This window comes from Hippoglossus hippoglossus, chromosome 5 (genome assembly GCF_009819705.1).
Source record: "Hippoglossus hippoglossus isolate fHipHip1 chromosome 5, fHipHip1.pri, whole genome shotgun sequence".
Lineage (NCBI taxonomy): Eukaryota > Metazoa > Chordata > Actinopteri > Pleuronectiformes > Pleuronectidae > Hippoglossus > Hippoglossus hippoglossus.
Genome location: NC_047155.1, coordinates 24,210,221 through 24,226,608, shown reverse-complemented (window position 1 = coordinate 24,226,608; position 16,388 = coordinate 24,210,221). Strand labels below are relative to the sequence as shown.

The following is a 16,388-nucleotide window of genomic DNA, read 5'->3' as shown; positions in this document are numbered from 1 at the left end:
AGCATCAGAATTAATTTGGGGGGAGTGATGGGCCAGCGGAATGGAGTGCCTGGAATAACTGGGGTGCCAGTTGGTGTGGCTGGATATTTTTAACTGGGAGTTATGGCCCACACAAATAGAAAAAAGAGGGGCAGGACAACATTCAACTAATTTCATTTACATGTCATGTGTGAAGCTTTTGAATTTGTCAAACAGAAATATAATATATGACTTTAAAATAAACCTTTACATGCTCTTTATGAGTTTCTGATGCTGATAATCACTGCGGATTATCGCCCTAAACTGCAAGTGTTATTTTTTAATTCTTAAGAGCTCCGATTTTATATATGTGTATATACACTATGATACATTTTGTGTGCATGTGTATTTTCACCGTCTGAGCTCGCCAAGACAAAGTCTAGTCACCTTTGCTGATATGGGAATGCAGTATCATATATTCGATCTTGTATACACAACTGTATTTATAAGGCATTTAGCATATAAGCAAGATAAGACACTAAAGAAAATGAAAAATAAATCCTGGATCTGATCCACATCCCCACCGAAATCAAATGGTTTTTTTCCTGAGCCATACCACATTGCTCCACCAATTATTGTGGTTATCCATCTAAAGCTGTTTTCAGACTTGATCCGGAGAATTAGTTATGGAGTTTAGCCGCAGTCTGCCTTTCACACATTCACAACACAGCGGGAGGTTCTCACACAGGCGTGTTCACAACAGCATCAAATCCTCCGCATTATTCAGGCGAGAGGTGGAGCAGCCGGGTGCAGCAGGCAGAGGCAGGAAGTGACATATTAACTCTGCTGCGGAGATGACATAGATAGATAGATAATAGATATTGATCCAGAGGGAAATTTTGGCATTCCAGTAGCAAACACAAGAACATAATAATATTAAAAAGAATCAAGAACAACTACACATAATCTGCATTCAAATGATAGTCTAGCCACCAGAACGCCTAAAAGCTGTCACTGTAAATTAGTTTTTGCTAATGGAGATATTGACAACACAGATCATTTAAGTAAAAGATGAATGCAAATAGAGGTGTGCGAAGTAGAATGAGGTAACAAAAGTAACCGAGCGTGAGTCCTGAAACTAAATATAAATACAGATTTAAAGATAAATAAATGAAAGTTGTGCATTAGACTAACATAGCCTGTATCGACCTGCTGATGTTAAGTGTATTTTAAAAAAGTGAAAACAGTGCGTCTCGCATGATAGAATACATCGATCCCCCAATGTATTCTCACATAGGATTCTCCTGACTTTCTATGGACAGATAAAGTCTGCAGAAACTGCGGAGCCTCTCACTCATACTTTTGCGTTCACACATGCACCTTCTCTGGAGGATTTTACGGAGTTTGATGCATGTCTGAAAGCAGCTTAACAGACAGACAGAGACCAAATTCTAACCCGCCTTGGAGGTAATAAAAGAAAGTGCATGCCACTCTTTCCTTTGTCATATACTGTCAAATGTGACTTTTTGGTATAAAATAAAATAAATAAAACATGAAAACGAGTTTTTGCAATCGCTAACTCACGTTTGTTTTTTACTGAGCTCTCCTTTTCATAAGTCTTCACACAATTAAACCAGAAGGCAATGTCCACTAAACTGTCAATCACAGTTCCAACCCCTGCTGTAGGTGTGTGTATCGTTTGGTTTTTGGTTTCAGCATCGTTTATAATCTATACAGTCTCACTGATATTGTTTACTAGGATATGAGACCCACTGTTAAGAAACTGGGTATTATGAGAAATTAACAGTGATATGATTGGTGGCCTTGTTCTACAATCTTACCATACCTAGCTAAATGCAACATTGGACTGAAGGTCGTACTGTGTGAGCACCAAGCACTGGTTCACCACCAGCTAAAATTATTTTGAATAAATACATTTTATTGATTGAATGATTCATTTTTCCAACAGAAGACACAGTTTGGTTTGGCTTGATGACAGGTGCAGTTGTCCTGGCAGTTTGGACTGAAGATTGTGAAAGACTTACTTTAACCTCTATTTAACGGAGATATGTTAAAGAAGGAAAGTGAGGGGACGTCTGGGGAGGATAAGGAATAGACTATGACATCAAGCATTTGATGCCCTTGTGGCTTCTATCAGTCTAACTATACTCCCTAAGAGAACTGTTTTTACATTTTTGGAATCCTTGTTATCAGCGTTCTAATGTAACATTAAAGGGAAAGTCTTTATCTACCCACCACTATGCCGATGGAGGGGTGGGTCAAGTTTTTGAATCCACAAAACACTTTTGTTTTGTGGATTAGGAGTCTCAGGGGTAAACAGTGTTGCAGCCAAATCCAATACGATTGAAATTACTGGGGATTCCTTCTTCAGACATAATAAAACAACAGAAAAAAACATATCATGCCTCCATACTGCTCCAGTGGTGTCATCCAAGTGTCTGGAAGCCCCGGCATTCATATTCAACTCAAAACGACATCACTTACACAGTGGACACTTTTAGTTTCACAGTTTTAATATTATTATTCCTCACCTTGATGTTTACTCTGAGAAATCCTAATCAAACCAGTTGGAAAATTACTGACAAGGTTACAAGGCTGTTTATCTTCATGCAAGCAGACTGTGCTATTGAAGGTTAAAAACACTGCCACCCAAAAGCAACAGCATGTCAATGGGATTTAAATATTGTAAATGTAATTTGTAAAATAAGAATCTTATGCCATTCTCTTGACCATAACCATATCTCTACTTAATAATCAACATATAATGCAGTTAAGTAATGTCAGGCTTCAAGTTAGTACATTTTGTGTAACTGTGAGGAGTTCACTCATATTGTAAGAAGATGCTCCTCCCTTGTCTAAGGCGCAGCCTCAAAACAGGACGCTCTACCTAAAGAATCCTCGAACTCATTAAGTCTGTAACCAGATCTGTTCACATCTGTAAGTGACAGTCACCACAGCAAGAATGGGAAAGGTACCTCTGGAGAACGACGCCAAAGAAAAGAAAACCGAGTTCAGCTTAGTGCGCGTCAAAAGTACCTGGAAGCGTACCCGGGGAACGAAGGCCAACATGGACACAGCTGACTGTGTTTCTGATGCAAAAATGTGAGTTTAACATTGAACTTCACTTAACAGTCCTTTTAATAATATAGCACAAATGGCAGGATAAATGCTTCATCTTGGATTTGTGTATTACTTATTTAACCTTTTAATATAAATTCGTTTATTTTTCTTATAAGAGGTAATATTTATTTTGTCCCTTCTAGATACAATGTCGATTTTAGAGGTAAGTTTTGCATTCTGACATTAGCATTGTCTGAAGCATGGTCTAATGTTTAATGTTTACAAACAGTGTCTGTTCTGTCATCCAGAATCATGCCGTAGTTCACGTTTGCTATTTGCACAGAAAGAAGGTTCATGGTTAAATCAATGGAATGCACACGATGCAAAATGTGACGACACCATCATCTATTCTGTATTAAAAAAACTGGTTACAGTAAGCTTGAATTTAGGCAGCTACCGTCTCCAGTGTCAGGATTGTAAAGTGCAGCAACAGATGTTCCTCAGGAGTCCTGGTCTATTGTAATGTGTGTGTAGCAGAGGAGACTGAATATTTTCAATAGTAGAAGCAAATTAAGTTCACACTTTCTCAGGTATATCTCAGATAGCAGTCTGTAGGGGAAACCGATAATGTGCAAAGATTCTGTTGTAATCAATCGAAATAACATCATCAGCCGTTGGAGCTCATGTAGTTGTCTTGAGGGTAGACAGCCTTCATCTCAGCATAACTATATAAAAAAAAAAGTACTGTAGAAGTTCAAGATAAAATTCCTTACATTTTGTCTATATTCCTAAAACTCAAGTTTTTACAAAAGAAACCCTAATGTTGAGAAATGTGTGTTACAATATGTGTTCTCTTATGAACCGTGCTCTCTGATAAGACCTTGTTTATTCAGCTTCTAGCCAAAACAGGGACACAGAGTTTTTGGAGGCAGTGACATTTAATCTCCAAGAGATGGTGTTCTAACTAGATGTGATCCTAGAAATTCAGACAGGGATTCTCAGTAATAGAGAAACCATTTGGGTAATACAGACAAGGAGCCTTTTAAAATCTGCTTTTTTTTACAGCTGGGTGAGGTTTGGCCCAGTTGGAGCAGATGTTGCTGATATGATTTGAACAATTTGCACATTATGGTTGATTCAACCGCAGTTAGATAAATGCATTCTTGAAAAGTGTAACATTCAAGTAGTGACTGAATAAATATTGATTCATGTTTGAAGTACTAGTATTCTGATGCTTGATTCCAAAAGTTATTTTAAAGTCATTGCTTTGGCTTCAGTCTTTTTCGTCTTGTGCAACTATTTCACACACACAAAAAAGACCTGATACTCTCACTGTGTCCACTATATATTCTGCAGAAACAGAACATTGTCCTCTGAAAGTGCTGATATAGTACCCGTTAAATAATAATGCATTTTTTCATGTGTGTTTTGTGGCAGCTATGAGAGCATCACAGAGCAGGGCACCTCTTGGACAGTGGTGAGCCCCATTGTCTTCACCTACAAGGTAACCGAGACTCACAACTTGCTGGACCCATGCAACGACACACTCCTGCTGGGTCAAATCACCGACCCGCAGCAGTTGGAGGACATTAAAAAATCAAGCAAGCCACTCAAACGCTTCATAGTCGTTGACCAGGAGGTCTACAAAATCTACGGTTCCAAGCTGACTGAGTACTTAGAGGCCAACAATGTCCTGTACAAGATCTTGGCTCTCCCCACCACTGAGGAGAACAAATCCATGGACATAGCCTTGAAGATCATAGAGGAGGTCAACAACTTCTCTCTTGACCGGCGCAAGGAGCCCATCATCGCCATGGGTGGAGGAGTGTGCCTTGATATTGTCGGCCTGGCCGCCTCACTCTACAGGCGACGCACTCCTTACATCAGAGTCCCGACCACCCTGCTCTCGTACATCGATGCGAGTGTGGGGGCAAAGACAGGGGTTAACTTTGCAAACTGCAAGAATAAGCTTGGTGCCTACGTTCCACCCGTTGCTGTCTTCCTGGACCTGTCCTTCATACAAACCATTCCTCGAAGGCACATCTCCAACGGGCTGGCGGAGATGTTAAAAGTAATGATCATCTGCTAATACCATTACTTTCTATATAATAATACAATATGTAATATTTAAAGAGGTGGAAAAACCTTGTGTGTCCGTTATTGCAACACTTGAAGTAGAAAGGACAGCTTTATTGTAAGACCAAAGTGTTTGAAGAAAATAAAGGTGTTCTATATTCGTGAGTGTTTTGGAGTTTTGACCTCTTTGGAATTCTTCAGAAACCTTTACTCTACATTCAATATTATTCAACACTAGCCATTTTCACTAGATAACCTACTTACTATGCTTTCTATGTGTTTTGCCTGCTGCTTTTACAGATGGCCTTGATGAAGCACAGAGGCCTCTTTGAGCTCCTTGAGAAGCATGGTCTTATGCTGCTGGACACTAAATTCCAGACTGATAAAAGCATAGATGGGCACAACCGCCTCCAGGCTGCATCGAGGGCAACTCGTTTAGCCATCACGACTATGCTCGAGGAGCTTGCCCCCAACCTTTGGGAAGATGACCTAAACAGACTTGTGGACTTTGGACACCTAATCAGTCCAGCATTAGAGATGGTAATTGATCCTTTAAGGCAGACACAGCTCAACACTATGACACTTACAGCCCACATGTGATTCTCAAAAAGAAGTTGTATGTACATTTTTACATCTTAATATGCGCATTGCATTTTGAAAGCAAATACCCACACCCTCATACTGTCAAACTTGTCTTTTCCATACAGAAAGTTCTCCCATCTCTCCTGCATGGTGAGGCAGTGAACATTGATATGTCTTACATGGTTTACGTATCTCAAGAGAGTGGTCTATTGACAGAGGAGGAGAAGCAAAGGATCATCAGCTGCATGGTGGGCCTGGAGCTCCCCGTCTGGCATGAGGCATGCACCATGGAGCTCATACAGAAGTCTCTGCAGGACAGACTGAAGCACTCTGGTGGCCTCATCAGAATGCCTCTGCCTGTTGGTCTTGGGCAAGCAGGTAAGAATCATCAGGGTGAACTTGAAAAACAGGAGCAGTAGCATAGTCCTCAAACAGCCTGAAGCTGAGCATGCATACAGGGAGTATATCATTCAGTTGGTAAAATGTTAGCAAACCATTAACATACTGGAAAAAGGCCCGTCACAATATTTGGCCAGCCTCATATCAGTCTGTATTTCAAAAAAATATATATATACCTGTATATTCTTTCCCACGGATAAGATGCTTTGCATGAGTGTATTCTTATGTTACCCAGAGCTCATGTAATATTGTATATGTACAGTCTTGTTAATGCTCTTTCTTTCTTTGCAGACATTTTTAATGACACATCTTATGAGACCCTGCACAGAGCTTACGAAAAATGGCGTGACGAGCTGAGCGTCAGCCACTGCACCAGTTCAATCCGAAGTGTAAAACTGTAGCTACTCTTTTTTTTTCATCGGAAAATAGCTGTAGAACATTTACCCACTGCATTTGAGCAACAGTCTTTTGTCCATCACGTGTTTTCATAATAATTTCTCTGCAAAGAGTGAGAATATGTAACCTAAATTTTGATTTGACAACAATCAAAACAGAAAAGAGTTGTTTGAGTTTGTTTAACAGTTTGATTTTCATTAACTGTATGTATAACCAAAGAAAGCTGCTTGCTAACTACACCCCTGTTATGACTGTGAAATATACCCTAAAACTTCATTAAAGCTTTTTATTGTTCATTAAACACAAGATAATTTTTTCATGCAACATTAGTTTTTCAGGCCTCCTGACATTTAAATCCAAAACTCTCTGCTTTCAGCCCTCCAGCAGCTCATCAGAAAAAAATATATGTGTCTTTTGCATGATGAGAAGCTAAAGCTAATATTAATGATTAGTGAAGCTTGAGGGCGTGCGTATAAGTTCCACTGGTTTACCACCATCGCCTAAAGTGAAGGGGAGCCCAAATCCCACTAGCTGTACAATTTAATAACCCATCTGAAAAGCCTGATAACCAGAAAAAAAAAAAAATTCTTAGGGGTTGTTAAATTATTTTTTACTAAATAACACAACCTCGGTATAGGCCTGGCTATTTCTTTATGTGAAAGTTTGACTTCATCTTTCTCAAAAGTGGCCACAGCTTAAAAAAAAAAAAACTTGGTGTGGCATATTTTATGCATTAAAGGACACCAAATTTTGACATTTGCAAATTTGTCCACTTACTAATTTTCAAAATGCAAGCTAATACTCGAAGATAAAAGAACAGACCTTAGCCATGATGATATTCTTCCTGCTAGTACAAAGAGGAAGATCTTAGATGATATATTGCCAAAATGACCCATTGTTCATTATTAATTATGACTATCTTCATGGACAAGTGAAATCAATGCATTGAATGTTTTTTCAATTCTTTTTGGGAGATGGTTGTTTAAGGGATAGAAGGGATTTAATGAAAGATATTGAGTGAATTTTACCAAAAATCAATTCATGAATTCTTGATTATAACATGTTTTTGAGTCTTTAGTTCAAGTGAACATTTGTACCAAGTTTCAGGACACTACCTCAAGGTGTTCATGAAAAAGGGATGGACAGAAAACTTGAACATAACTGTCCATGGCTGTCACAGGTGTGAGGCGTAAAAAAAAAAAATTCTCTCTGTGTACATGGACCTTTTCTCAGAGTTATGCAAGGTAATGATGAAATAAACAAGTGGTGCAGGTCAACAAAGCAACTGAAACATTTGTGACAAAGGCTGCTGTGAGCCCTAGCATATGAATAATATTTTCATTTTTATGTTATTTTATTTCTTATATTTCATTTAAAATTAATTTTAAACAAAGTAAAATGGTTTCCGGAATTCAAATATGTTACAACCAGGATTCTTTTAATTGTTTTTTTTCTTATAACCAGACCCACAGTTTAAAAAATACCATCATACATTATCAATATAAGGTACATTTACACTATATTGTCATGTTTCTAAATTCTCTTTATAAAAACCAGCCCATAAGTACAAATTTGGAAAATTTCGGATGTCTGACAACAAGTGAGAATAGGAAAAGATCAATGATGTGTTTTTGAGATGTTTTAAATTCCTCAGAGAAAAAACAATCTTGAGAACTGATACAAACACAACAAGCTCTCTGTGAATAGACAAAGAAAAAATATAATAAAAATAAATAAATGATAGTAATAATATTATACCTCATATTAACAACAATACTTCTCATTTGGTCACCGTTCGATTTGTCAGTTGTTCAAAACATATTGAGGGCATGGAGTTTAAATAATACAAACATAAATATGTTTAGAAACAAGTCTATTTATACTTCATATGTAATTATATGCATTTTTTTTACAATTGAATAATCAGAAGCTAGAATTTTACGTCCTGTCAACAAAAAATGTCTTCTAGTAAGTTTGAATATCAACATTTTGCACTTCTCTCTCAATATTATATACATCATATATACATGTGAAGTATGTTTTCACATGTACGTTATCCCAATTGCCAAGGACAGCTCAGTACACTGTATGCATCTCTAGAAATATCAAAAGTTAAAAAAGACAACAATTAAAAAGGCTAAAAACTGTAAAATTATCAAGTTGACTAATCTATACTGACAGCAGACATTTCTCAGCAGCCTTGTATTTGCTTGTCAAGTAATTCTGAGCTGTCCATCTGTGTGGAATCGAGATCATATGACTGTATCAATAGAGTGCACGATGGAGAAATGCATGAAAGGTCACAACAAAATAAAAATAGTTCAGCAATATTTGAGCAAACAATGATAAAAATATGAGATCAAGATGGAATGAGCATCTCAGTTCCTTCATCCACTCCGTCATGTGGATACCTTTAAGTCACTATAATGTAGGTGCCTCATTAATGGGCTGCTACAGATGGAGGATGCTAACAGCTGTGCTCCTTCTCCTCCATACTGGAGCTGGAACTGTGGTGGCTGCTGGCGTTGTTGGAGCCGTCTGGGGACATAGAGGACAGCAGGGGATCACTCGAGGAAATCGACGACAGGCTGTCCCTCACCAACTCCTTCATTTTACAGGTCCTGGAGTTTCCATAGGGGCCGGGGTCCCCACCGTCTGAAGGGATCTGGTCAAAGGTGATGGTGCCATTGTTCAGGTCCAGTGTAGTTGGAGGGGACATGTCGGGGTCCGAGCTGTGCTGGTAGAGGTCTGCGGGACAGTCGCCAAGGACGGGCTCCTGTTTAATGGCTCGGGCCAATAACTCTGACGTGCAGACAGATGGGGATGACACCACTGTAAGACCATGAGCGCGGGCCTGGATCTCCAACTCCTTCATGAATGAACAATCAAACAAAATATGAACACTTTTAAACTTAATGCCAGATTTGGAAAAAAAAAATTATAAACACATTTTATCAGATTAAAGCATAAAATGGCACCAGTAATAGATTTGTCAGTGGATAGGGACTAAACAAGCGTAATGGAATAATTCAACATTTTGGAAAATGTGCCTATTTGTTTTCTTGGGAAGAGATAGATGGGAAAATAGATACCACTCGCACATTAATACGGTCAATGTGAAGCTACGGGTGGCAGGCAGTTACTTTAGCTTAAGACTGTGAGGGAAACGAATGGTCTGGCTCTTTCCCAACTTAAAAAAGCCCCGCTTAAAGGCACCTCCAAATTTCACCTCAATATGTCATGATCACATTTGTTTTACATGGCACCAAATAAAAAGAGGGTTGTGTGAGTTTCTTATTATTATTATTATTCTTAAGTTCTGCAAAAATGTACAGAAGCTCAGGTTTTCTGACCCTTGAGTTTTGATTTAACTTTGTTGTAGAGCTGTTGCGAACCAACATGTTACACTGTATAAATTAGTGAGCTGGAACTGGTATAGTTAGTTACCCTTGGACAGAGCATGTCTAGTTGTTTCCCCCTGTTTCCAGTCTTTATGCTAAGCTAAGCTAACCAGCTACTTGCAGTATGTTTAATAGACAGACATGAGAGTGGTACTGGTCGTCTCATCTTAATCACAATGAGACAAAAATTGTTCAATACATTTTTACTCCCCCACTGGACATAGGTAGAAGCACGTGTAATATTAATATGGTATTATTATATATTATGAATTATGGCCTAACGTTTGGCCTCTAGTAGTTGCACAGATGATCTAAATACCCCAAAACACTAAACGTGTATTAGTGAAGTACTGTGTGTGGGTCTTGGATTGTTTGTTTCGATGCACTTTTTTTTTTACATGCCTTGATATTTTCACTTTGTATTTTGCTTCTCTCGCCCTCTCTGTAGAATAACACACCTGTATACGCAGCATCAGGTGACGGTTTGCGTGCTCCACCTTCCTCTGTCTGCACTCCAGCTCCTTGGCTCTCTGCTGCTCCCGCTGCAGCTTCCTGATGTAGTCCACCGAGGCTTTCAGAATGGTGCCCTTATTCCAGCGCATGTCTCTGGGGTGTGCAGGAGACAAAGATCTACAGTCAGAGTCAGCTGACTGGCTGACCAGCTGACCAGAACAGCACGGGATTCTTCACAGCTGCTCTGGGCAGTCATGCCTTCACAAGTTAAGCACACATGGACGCATGAGGAGCAGGATGTAGATGACAAAGCTAATGAACAGACAGACAAACACTCACACACATAAACACAAACAGAAAGTACTCACGGGTCATTTGACTTGGGGATCAAAGTTCCCAGCTCTTTGATGCGGTCGTTGATGTTGAATCTCCGTCTTCGTTCAACTTCAAAATGGATGACACCGTTAGTTCAACTTATCAGCTCAATCAGTCTAAGTAGGTTTAAATACAGATCATAGAACAAATCAGTATACATCAAATAAAATTATAAATAATAAAGCAAATTAAAAACATTTTTATTTTGTAATTCCAACTCATTTAAAAAGTTTGATATTTCAAATTTGCCAATTTATGACTCCAAAAGTGCTAAAGACATATAAATAATGGAAATATTAAAATAACACTGCACCGATTTCCTTTAGGAGATCTATTTTATCATTTTATACTTGAAATGCAGTCTGTCATTTTGCTTTTGAACTACTGCATATTAATAAGTATGTATCAGGTAATTAACTGAGAGTCTGAGCTTTAAAAATGGTATTGTTTGGACTTACTTAAATTGTGGTTGTCCTTCTTTTGTCTCTCTTTAGCCATAGCACGAACCTCAGCCTCTGTGAAGCAAAGAGAAACGTGAACGTCAGAGTCTGAGAAAATCATCATCATTTAATTAAAGGGCTAATAAGACGGTGGTTATATAAAATGGTTGCATCGTAACATTTTAACATGTCTGCAACTTTACACATTTAGATCTTTTAATTTACCACATTATGCAACATTATCACAACTACTAAAAATAGTATGCATGATCTGAGGATTACAAAAGGAAATTAGGCTAAAAATTCACATTCTATGATTAAACTTTATTCATATTGTGCGATTTAGTAATACAAAAAAATATTTGTAGTTTCTGAAAATCGGATTGAAAACAGCTATTACGGTTGACAGAACATCATCTTTTTCACTTCCGTTGAGTTTGCTTTGCTTACCTACTGGAAAGCCCTCTTGCCTTTGATAGTTTTCATACTGGCTACAGGATCCAGACTTGTCCAGTACTTGCTTCATGCCAGGAGCTGGAATAATTATTTGGCAAATTATTGACTTAAGGGTATCTTGTGCATTTCCAAATTGCACACAAAATCGACAATGCCCTAGAGCAGTGGTTCTCAACCTTTTTTCAGTGATGTACCCCCTTTGAAAAAAAATTTCAGCCGAGTACCCCCTAACCAGCGCAAAGCATTTTTGGTTGAAAGAAAGATGTAATACACAGTGCTGTGCCATTAGTGTCTGATTTATTAAACTTTGTAACTAGACACTTTCAAATTTAAAACTCCATCAATGTCCATAACATTGCTCATTTGTAGTGGTCTCTCTTGAACTATTTGGAAATAAAAAGATATAAAAATAACTAAAGACTTATTAAAAAAGAAATAATTATCTCAATTATAAATAAAGATTTGTGCACATAAAAATAATTATCAACTTAAAATGACCTCTTTTGGGATCATAATAAAGATATGTTCTCAAACTGAACTCATGAACTTAATTATAGATAAACACTTCTTCACAAAAAATAAATCATTAACTTAATTTTAAATAAAAGATTAGCTCAAAATAAAAAAATTAAATATTTATCATCTTAAAATATCTTCTTTAAGGATCGAAAAGAATACTGGTCTTAAATTTACAAACTGTCAACACTGAAGATTACATTGTTGCATTGAACTGAGTGAGTGCTTTTGCATTTACATTTTAGTGAGAAACTTGTGCTTGTGCTTCACTGAGGATCTTTGTCAGTCTTGGTGGCAGGGAAGCAACTGCTGTGATCAAGCTCTTCTCCAGGCACAGTCTGTTTCTTTGCTTTGTTTTGATCACAGTCATTGCAGAGAAGGAGGCCTCACATAAATATGTGGAGGCAAAGGGTAGTAGCTGCTCCAAAGCTTTCTGTCCCAGGTGAGGGTGCTCCTGCTTCACACACACCCAAAACTGTGTGAGTGTGGATGTGGCAAACTTCATCTGGAGGCCACGGTCAGATGACACTTCCAGGAGTTTTTCCTGATAAGTGACAGGTAGCTTGTTTCCGTTTGCTTCGGGGAGGCTTTTCGCATCGTGTCTTGAGATGACCTGAATTCAGAAAGTTTCCTCTTAAAAAACTCAGGTGGCTTACCAACATGACTTTCATGTTTTGTCTGGAGATGCCGCTGAAGATGTGCTGGCTTCATGCCACTGTTGGCTAATCTCTCCCCACAGAAAAAACACAAAGTGTAAATAACCCAATCTATGTTATTGTTAATATTGTTGAAGTGTCTTTCTGTTATTTTATTGTGAAATATTTGCTCGCTTTAAGGTCAGACAATTTCATTTCCGTTTTTGTATTACATGCTTTTATTTTTTAAAGTGTTCCGGTAGAGACGCGGACTTCCTGTTATGAATCTGTTTTAGCGCCCCTCCGAAGAGGCACAAGCTCTCACGGTGTTTAGGGAAGTTTCAAATAAACCTGAAAACATCAGTTAAAGTCTCAACCATCTTTCGGGGGATATGCTACACAAAGCCTTGGGTGGGTGGCAACTCGTGGACGTAAATTAAAACATATTCTTGTGAATACTGACGGAATTTTGCCGGCTCTGGTTTCGCCTTCTCTGGCACTTGTCCCTCCGTGTTTTCAGCGGCATCGCTGCTGCGCTTTAACCGCGACTCCATTGTTTGAGTTTTCAAGGCGGCAGTGATGACAGTTGATGACAGGTGGCGTGTGCCAGGTTGGGTCAAACCATCCTGGTATGGGGGAGACTCGGGGTTTTTAGGATAATGAAATTGAATAGCCTACTGAATATAACATTCAGTTCATGAACTTACACTTATATTTTATTGAATATTTATTAAATAACAATTTTTAAAGGATTTTTGAATGGATGCTAATTTTAAATATATTAAAAAAAAATCTCACGTACCCCCTGGAGTGCCTTCACGTACCCCCAGGGGTACGCGTACCCCCATTTGAGAACCACTGCCCTAGAGTAATGCTCTCACTTCACACATTCTGATGGAAATGTGTTCTATTTACTCCTTAATGAGGATTTAACCACAAAAACACCTCACTTACAGAGAAAGAGAAAAAGTAATCAGACCTGTAGACATATGACAAACTTGCAATAGTGTGTATTCTAATGTGATGTAACTATCAGGTGTGTATTGAACAGAGTTAGTCACAGATAAGTGCACTGAAATGGGGTTTTGCAGCTCTCAGTTAAACTTAGCCTGAACCACAGTAAGAGCAGTAAATCAACAGTAAAACTAAAATATTGACACACATCCCAGATAAGTGTGAAATTTACCTGAGTATTCCCTTTTAATGTTGGGTGGACAGGAGTTGCTGATGGCGAGGCCCGGGAGTCCTTGATTACCATAAACATCAAGAAGGTTGCCAGACACAGGGAGCTACACAGCAGGAAACAAAATATCAGATATGTCAATATAATTGTGAATTATAACTGTTTCTTGTGTGCTATTTGAATTGTGATACATGACATATGTAGCCTAACCTTTTCAAGAAGCAAGTATACTTAAAATTATTGTAAGGTCTCGACCTTACTTTGTTAAATGCCTTAAGATAATGTGTGTTGTGATTTGGCGCTATACTAATAATATCAAACTGAATTGAAAAATACCTGGTTGTTAATTTGGAGTCCTGGGTCCATCAGTCCAAGAACGTCTTCATTGTAACTTGACTCCAAGCTAATAATATCATCGATGACATCATCCATCTGTATAAAATAAAATCACATTTTATTTCAAGATTACTATAACGCAAATTTGTGATAACAGTTCATCAGTGCTTGTGAATATGATGAAATCAAAGCAGATGTACTTCTTTTTCACAGTTGGAGGTGAGGGTGAGCAGGGCCATGGGACTGTTGGGGGCGCTGCTGCCGGGTCCAGGCGGCATGCCGTGCTCAGGGGGCTGGCTGGGACACTGGTTGCCGGCTTTACCACCCAGGGTGGTGGACAGATACTGTCTGACCTGCTGCCTCTGGGCCTGCTGGATGTGGTACTTGGAGGGATTATCCAGGTGAGACTGCACCTATGTGAGAAAGACCTAAACAACTGAATACAACCTACGATTTTCAAACCAGTCTTTTGTCAAGCCTATATGATAGCATGTATACTTTGTATAGTAAAAGAAGGCAAGGATTGACGATCACCAGAAACTGCTAATTCATAAAAAGAGTAAAAACATCAGTAGTTATTATTAGTCATAGGCTGTGATCTTTGTAAACACAAAATCATTTAGATAAATGATTTTGCTTTAAAATGCAGGTTTGAATGTAAAACCTGTCGCTTGAAATTCAGCTTCATGTTTGATGCTGCTATGTAAATTCAAGTATTGAAAAATACTTTAAAATTCTACCTGAAAACTAGCAAATCCACCTTCCAAGCCTGACTTCAGACTTACTTTACAACACGTTATTTTGATCACTGTGCTTTATTGTGGAAATGTGACTGAGTAGTTCTTTCTTCTTAAATTACATTTCAATTTTTTAAATTACAGGGGGAATGAAGGAACAATCTCAAACGTAAAAAGCATATTTTAGCATCATTCACCCAGACACATGGCCAGTTTGAGTTAGCGGACACTAAAACTCCACAAAAGGGACAGTGTAGAGCATTGTGTCACATGATCTATGACCAGCTAAAGTTCAGACAACTGTAAGTATATCTAGGATACTGTGTAGTTCTCATCGACAGCTGTAAACGGTGGTAACCAAGTGTAAATACTGTTCTTGAGTACTTTACACTTTCAAAAGCAAAGTGTAAATGTAAATACTTTAGATAAATGATATTTTGACGACAAGATAGAAATAAAATATTTAAGTCGTGTTCATGCTCGCCATTTCGTTTTTTGAATAATAGAAGGAATGAAAAGTCTATCCATCTCACCTGATAGTGGCTGTATTCAAGCATATCCATCATGTTCAATGAGTGGTATTTGATAAAAAAAAGCAATTTACATACAGTATATAATCCCTTTTATCTGGTTAGCCTACAGTGCGAACAGCAAGCTAGTTTGTGCAAATCTGAGAGCCGTCACTAGTCGTGCTTAATTTATCCAGGGCTTAAGGCTCATTAGTTATGCAAGTTAAGAAATGGAGGAGGACACTGAGGCTCATCCCACTGCTGTGTTGTTCCAGCTTAACTATGAATTTATGTCTTTATAGAGCCCATTTGACGTCACCACCTCCAGCTCACAAAGGAGCCTTTCTACTGGTCGGACAGTAGTCTGCGAACTGAAGCTTGCTTAAGGCCAACTAACGTTTCATCTTTAGTTCTGCTCATCTAGTATAAAACATTATTTGTTCTGAGCGCCAGCAACACAATTGACACCACTGTTGCACTACAAACTAGCCATATTAAAACTACAATGTATAGTGTGTTTACCAGCCCTCCCATTTTTGGATGTTTAGAGGTTGATTACATTTAAACCGTCAATTGTTACGCAGTCACATTTCCAGGGTGAGGAAGGTGAATGTCAATCTGGGCTAAAAGTGTTTTCAGGCTAATGGTTTCAAACATAGTGAACTTTTCTGTTCACAGATGTGTTTTTATCCAGCCAAGATCAACTCTCTTTCTACTAGAAAGCAAGTCATATAAATCCTAATATTGGAAGAGCAGCAGTCAAAGACGGCACATCTGCTCCAAGGCTTTTTATAGGATTTGTGAATCAGTTGGTCGTGGCAGCAGTGTAAGGTGCACTTTTACAATAAACTGTAG

General features: G+C 38.4%; 2 protein-coding genes across 3 annotated transcripts; one reads left to right on the top strand and one right to left on the bottom strand.

The window, feature by feature from the left end:
* Nucleotides 1-2,905: 2,905 nt before the first annotated feature.
* Nucleotides 2,906-6,793, top strand: eevs (2-epi-5-epi-valiolone synthase). Of its 2 annotated transcripts, XM_034586531.1 has the most exons (6): nucleotides 2,906-3,081; nucleotides 4,477-5,110; nucleotides 5,416-5,655; nucleotides 5,823-5,847; nucleotides 5,914-6,075; nucleotides 6,388-6,526. In XM_034586531.1, exons 1-6 carry the CDS (start codon nucleotides 2,942-2,944, stop codon nucleotides 6,495-6,497), a joined length of 1,311 nt encoding a protein of 436 aa, XP_034442422.1. In that variant the 5' UTR covers nucleotides 2,906-2,941; the 3' UTR covers nucleotides 6,498-6,526. The 2 variants fall into 2 exon arrangements, with proteins under 2 accessions (XP_034442422.1, XP_034442421.1); XM_034586530.1 differs by having other exon boundaries at nucleotides 5,823-6,075; nucleotides 6,388-6,793.
* A 1,200-nt stretch (nucleotides 6,794-7,993) lies between these two features.
* mitfa (melanocyte inducing transcription factor a) lies at nucleotides 7,994-15,590 on the bottom strand. Its single transcript, XM_034586234.1, has 9 exons — nucleotides 15,558-15,590; nucleotides 14,488-14,700; nucleotides 14,288-14,383; nucleotides 13,955-14,057; nucleotides 11,612-11,695; nucleotides 11,180-11,236; nucleotides 10,715-10,790; nucleotides 10,352-10,499; nucleotides 7,994-9,361 (listed from the first exon to the last, which is right to left on the bottom strand). Exons 1-9 carry the CDS (start codon nucleotides 15,588-15,590, stop codon nucleotides 8,960-8,962), a joined length of 1,212 nt encoding a protein of 403 aa, XP_034442125.1. The 3' UTR covers nucleotides 7,994-8,959.
* Nucleotides 15,591-16,388: the final 798 nt, after the last annotated feature.